Here is a 6520-nt window from a genome sequence, read left to right as displayed (position 1 = left end):
ATATATTATATATATATATATATATATATATATATATATATATATATATATATATATATATATATATATATATATATATATATATATATATATATATATATATATATATATATATATATATATATATATATATATATATATATATATATATATACATACATACATACATACATACTCGTACATACATACATACATACATACATACATACATATATATATATATATATATATATATATATATATATATATATATTATATATATATATATATATATATATATATATATATATATATATATATATATATATATATATATATATAGCAGTACTAGTTAACATTTAACTCACCAACAGCAACTGCACCTGCTGGCTCTGCTGGGGGATCATTGATGCCTGGATCTTCAGAGTGAGCCAGCAGCCACTCCATGGCCTGCTCCACGCCTCCTCCTGTCACAGCCAAAGATTTCTTTCTGCAGCAAGATTAAATCTTCCATAAGGCAAAATAGTATAATAAAAGATAAGAAGAGTTTTTAAATTCATTTACTGCTGTTAATACATGATTACAAAACAAAAAAAGTCAATCTCATATTTCTGATAAAAAATTTATATGAGAGAGAGAGAGAGAGAGAGAGAGAGAGAGAGAGAGAGAGAGAGAGAGAGAGAGAGAGAGAGAGAGAGAGAGAGAGAGAGAGAGAGAGAGAGAGAGAGAGAGAGGAGAGAGAGAGAGACTGGTTAAGACACAAACAAGGCAAAGACCAAGATTGTAGACAGTTCATCTATGTATCTACAATATCCTGTACATATGAGGCTGAGATTCCACTTTAAGGAATATAGTCCAGACAGGATGTTACTTCACAAAACTGTTAAATGTAATGTACAACACAAATTAAAATATTGATACACTGGGAGCAGTTTGCTGGAAGCACTACCATGGGATCTGTGAAGACACATGTAGGTGACCCATTTAGACAAAGTGGCTTGAAAAAAAAATGTCTCTTAGAAAGTTATTCATATGGAAGCAAAATTAAGATGAAAATATTACCCAGCTGTCCGGTAGAGATACTGGCATTAACTGTGGAACTGAAGAAATTGAATATGCTAGAAGTTATATATTAGAAAACAACTGTTGACATAAGGCATGGCAGGAAGAAGCTGTGACAGCTGTGTAACAGGTATTTGTGGAAAATATCCAGTTAGGGCATGTGTTTTAGTTATGTGGAGGCAGTCTGGGGGTAGATACCATCTCAGGAGTAGCAAAATGTGCTAGATCTGGAAAGGGTTAGGGAAATATTGCTTATTGATGCATGATGATATGAAGACAACCTGATATTCAGCTTCATATATTGTTAACTAGATCTCTCTCTCTCTCTCTCTCTCTCTCTCTCTCTCTCTCTCTCTCTCTCTCTCTCTCTCTCTCTCTCTCTCCTACTTATCAAGCAAATAAAAAAAACTTAGACACTAGAAACAATGAAACAGACAAATCCCACAACAAATAAAAATATACAGAGCACAAAAAGTCACGCACACTTCACATTTAATGAATAAGAATATGAGTTTTTAAATCAATTGTTGAATATTTCAATACACATGGGTGTTAGGAGGTTCTCTGAGGCAGTTATGCAATTATATGCATCACTTAGGAGACTGCATGGCAGTTAAGGAACTGTACTGCACAGTAGTTAAAACTGAGGTTGTATGCAGCAGTTATGGGACTTAAAAAGATAATTAAAGGGCTATATATGTAGCAGTTAAGAAAATGAAGAAAGCAATTGCATGGTATAAACTACACGATGCCAGCAGGGATATGTGAGATGAAGCCAGTCTGGTAACACATCACTGGGCTAACAGTTGTGACCAGCTAGATGAAGGCAGTATTTCAAGGACAAAACCATACTTACTGATTGGTTTTCACATGTAATACATCAACATGATAAATCTTTTCTGGGGAAATACCCTGTTTACTGGAGATCCTCTACACCTTTAAGAAAAAAAAAAAAAAAAAAAATCAGTAGTAAAATTCTCCTCATGCTCCAATACAATAGCTCACCGATTTAACCAAATTGGGAAGACTGATTTGAGGGTAATCACATCTGGATCATCATCAATGCAAAAATTCCAAATCAGCCACCATTAAAGATACTGGGTGGACAGATGGTGTAGGAAGCTCATAATCTGAATGTCTTTATAAAATGTACAAGTGTATAAGTAACAGATGTGTGTAGGTATATTGGTGTATGTGTACATAGACACATACACCGATTTGATGGAGATTTCATTTTAACAGTGTGGCTCTGCATGTTTTATCCATTCAATCAGTCACTTACTGGGTGTTAAATACCTCAAGAGCAGGCAGAGAGAGAGAGAGAGAGAGAGAGAGAGAGAGAGAGAGAGAGAGAGAGAGAGAGAGAGAGAGAGAGAGAGAGAGAGAGAGACGTTTTGTCTTGAAAGTGGCAAAAAATAAAGCCATAAAAATCATTACATTTGCCTCACACACACACACACACACACACTACCAATCGCATGTAATTTCATCTGGAATAACAACTCTTACTTAAGCTTCTTTCAAGAAGCTTACCATAACACACACAACAAACAAACAATACCGAACACGTATTGGTCACGGCTGGTACCAAACAATCTCTCCCCACTCCTGTCACACTGCCACTGACACGGCACGGGGTGGTGAAATAACATTAGCGTTTCCATTTCTGAACTAGGTTAATTTAAGTTTAGAGTATTTCAGTTCTTTAATTCCAGTGCCGATCCCTTCATTGTGTACATCACGATTTGAAAAAAAAAAAAAAAAAAAATGTATACGTTACACCAGTAAATATCCACTGTATGGAAATGGCTAAGGTTATTTTCATGATCCCCAGGCACGGTACTCACACGGCATTCTCCGAGAAGCCCATCTCCATCAAGGTCTGCAGGGCTGCCATGGCTGAGGAACTCTCTTGTGACGAAGAACAGCACAGAGTAAGGCCACACACGCCGTTTCTGCCTCAGTCACTCCGGGGAGGTGGTGGTGATGATCTTGATCTTGATGCAAGGAGTCACTTGCCAAAGTCTTTTCCTCTCTCTCAAAGCGTCTTGGTTTTTCCTAGCCGCGATCTTGACCTTAGAACACTACTGTACGTCTTATATTTTAAAATGTCTGGTGTAGTTTCCTTTCATTCCTAATTTTGATGATTTTTTTTTTCATTATCTTATTTACGAGAAGTCCTTCTTGTCTTGATTTTTTTTTTTTCAGAATCTTATGACAAATTTCCGATTATTTGTTTTCCTTCTTTCTAATATGTATAATAAGCAAGAAACGTTTCACACCAAATCAAATAAGCTTGTACGTAAGTGTGCAGGACATGATTCTCTTATCTGTTACCAAGCTGTCCTTCCTTCCAGTTTAATCCTCTCCCTTGTTTTTTTTTTCCTGACAAACAAACAAACAAATATATACATACATACATACATATATATATATATATATATATATATATATATATATATATATATATATATATATATATATATATATATATATATATATATATATATATATATATATATATATATACCACCTCCTTGAAGCAAGATACAGGCCTGAATTTGATATTGGTAACAATCTCTCTCTCTGAGAGAGAGAGAGAGAGAGAGAGAGAGAGAGAGAGAGAGAGAGAGAGAGAGAGAGAGAGAGAGAGAGAGAGAGTTTTATTATTTCTGTTCTTGTCTTACTTGCCTTTCTGAGAGCTAATCCAATAAGGAATAATTTATGTTACCATGTAAAATTCAGGCCAGTATCACTCACCTCCTGCTTCAGTGAGGTGGTGGAGCGAAGTTTACTCCCCCGTCTCCGGATTACAATCAGATGTTTGGTTTTCTTCCACATCGCAGCACACACCACTGTATCAGAGAACTATACCTTCACCTGTCTTTGCCCAAATTGTGTGGTAGCGTTCATCGATCTTAAGAGCACCTTTGATGTTGCTAACAGGGACGTCATCATCGATCAGTTGGTGGACTTGGGAATCAAAAGACGACTGCTGAAATAAGAGGATATTTCTGTAATATAACATCTCGGATCTTCTAATAACGAACTTGCAGCACCTAAAGCCTTCTTCTTAGGAACTCCGCAGGGTGGTATTCTCAGCTCTTTTTTATTCATTATTCTAATAAACTGTTTGTTCTCCAAACCGCCTGATGGCATTGTATCACTCTTATCTGTTATGATGACGACATTTGCATACATTCCACCTCACCTCACAACCCTCAATAGAACCTACCGTGAGTTGCTTGGAATACTGGACGCAGCTCGTCTCCTGTCCTAACGGTCATTCAGTGGTTTGTTAATTTGCGACTGTAAGCTTGCCCTTCAGGCTCTTAGCTCTCCTAGACATAGTAGTGGTAATATTTTGCTACAACAAAATCTGTCCTTTTGGTTCAAACTGGTCAATGAGCATTAGTCATTAACTTTCTATGGATTTCCTCTGATGTGAGCATTGCACCCAGCGACACAGCAGACAGCTAAAGTTGCTTGCAGCTTGATTCCTCGTGGTGTCGGTCCCTTGCCTTCACTTTCCTGTTACTTGTCCAGGGTCCGAGCCAGCCATCACAGTGACCATCCAGCGTCTCCATGCAATACCACGACCCGTTCTGTCCCCGCCGTTACAAGTACCGTCGTGTCGGTCTTTGGGTCAGGAGGCAACGTGGTGGCTTCCTGCCTACTTTTGGACTGAATATAAAGTCGCTGAGTCGGAAGACGTACCTCTTTTTCTCCTCTTGCCTTCAGTTTCACTCCCCCAATAACAGCAACAAACTGAAACATTACTGCCTGCACTGCCCGGGAGTCAGAGACCTGCTGTCTCAAGGATTGCCGCTCGTATGTGTGTCACCATTTACAAAATCAAGACAATCCTGTTTTTTTTTTTTTTTTTATGTAGGAAGGACACTGGCCAAGGGCAACAAAAATCCAATAAAGAAAAAAAAAATGCCCACTGAAATGCCAGTCCCATAAAAGGGTCAAAGCAGTAGTAAAAAAATGATGAATAAGTGTCTTGAAACCTCCCTCTTGAAGGAATTCAAGTCATAGGAAGGTGGAAATACAGAAGCAGGCAGGGAGTTCCAGAGTTTACCAGAGAAAGGGATGAATGATTGAGAATACTGGTTAACTCTCGCATTAGAGAGGTGGACAGAATAGGGGTGAGAGAAAGAAGAAAGTCTTGTGCAGCGAGGCCGCGGGAGGAGGGGAGGCATGCAGTTAGCAAGATCAGAAGAGCAGTTAGCATGAAAATAGCGGTAGAGCTAGAGATGCAACATTGCGGCGGTGAGAGAGAGGCTGAAGACAGTCAGTTAGAGGAGAGGAGTTGATGAGACGAAAAACTTTTGATTCCACCCTGTCTAGAAGAGCAGTGTGAGTGGAACACCCCCAGACATGTGAAGCATACTCCATACATGGACGGATAAGGCCCTTGTACAGAGTTAGCAGCTGGGGGGCGGGTGAGAAAAACTGGCGGAGACGTCTCAGAACACCTAACTTCATAGAAGCTGTTTTAGCTAGAGATGAGATGTGATGTTTCCAGTTCAGATTATAAGAAAAGGACAGACGAAGGATGTTCAGTGTAGAAGAGGGGGACAGTTGAGTGTCACTGAAGAAGAGGAGATAGTTGTCTGGAAGGTTGTGTTGATAGATGGAGGAATTGGGTTTTTGAGGCATTGAACAATACCAAGTTTGCTCTGCTCCAATCAGAATTTTTAGAAAGATCAGAAGTCAAGCGTTCTGTGGCTTCCCTGCGTGAAATGTTTACCTCCTGAAGGGTTGGACGTCTATGAAAAGACGTGGAAAAGTGCAGGGTGGTATCATCAGCGTAGGAGTGGATAGGACAAGAAGATTGGTTGAGAAGATCATTAATGAATAATAAGAAGAGAGTGGGTGACAGGACAGAACCCTGAGGAACACCACTGTTAATAGATTTAGGAGAAGAACAGTGATCGTCTACCACAGCAGCAATAGAACGGTCAGAAAGGAAACTTGATATAAAGTTACAGAGAGAAGGATAGAAGCCGTAGGAGGGTAGTTTAGAAATCAAAGCTTTGTGCCAGACTCTATCAAAAGCTTTTGATATGTCTAAGGCAACAGCAAAAGTTTCACCAAAATTTCTAAAAGAGGATGACCAAGACTCAGTAAGGAAAGCCAGAAGATCACCAGTAGAGCGGCCTTGACGGAACCCATACTGGCGATCAGAGAGAAGGTTGTGAAGTGATAGATGTTTAAGAATCTTCCTGTTGAGGATAGATTCAAAAACTTTAGATAGGCAGGAAATTAAAGCAATAGGACGGTAGTTTGAGGGATTAGAACGGTCACCCTTTTTAGGAACAGGCTGAATGTAGGCAAACTTCCAGCAAGAAGGAAAGGTAGATGTTGACAGACAGAGCTGAAAGAGTTTGACTAGGCAAGGTGTAAGCACGGAGGCACAGTTTCGGAGAACAATAGAAGGGACCCCATCAGGTCCATAAGCCTTCTGAGGGTT

General features: G+C 39.0%; 1 protein-coding gene across 2 annotated transcripts in view; it reads right to left on the bottom strand.

The window, feature by feature from the left end:
• Positions 1-3048, bottom strand: part of LOC135101259 (UBX domain-containing protein 1-A-like) — a 15496-nt gene extending 12448 nt beyond the window's left edge. The window contains exons 1-2 of one of the 2 annotated variants that reach the window (XM_064004952.1): positions 2889-3048; positions 348-469 (exon numbers count right to left, since the gene is read on the bottom strand). In XM_064004952.1, the coding sequence (XP_063861022.1) occupies positions 348-469; positions 2889-2938 (172 nt within the window). In that variant the 5' untranslated portion in view covers positions 2939-3048. Of the gene's footprint in view, positions 1-347; positions 470-2574; positions 2594-2888 lie in introns of those variants that run through there. The other variant, XM_064004953.1, reaches the window with a different exon arrangement.
• Between the last annotated feature and the right edge of the window lie 3472 nt (positions 3049-6520).

Source organism: Scylla paramamosain, chromosome 6 (genome assembly GCF_035594125.1).
Source record: "Scylla paramamosain isolate STU-SP2022 chromosome 6, ASM3559412v1, whole genome shotgun sequence".
Lineage (NCBI taxonomy): Eukaryota > Metazoa > Arthropoda > Malacostraca > Decapoda > Portunidae > Scylla > Scylla paramamosain.
This window is presented reverse-complemented; position numbering and strand designations above follow the sequence as displayed.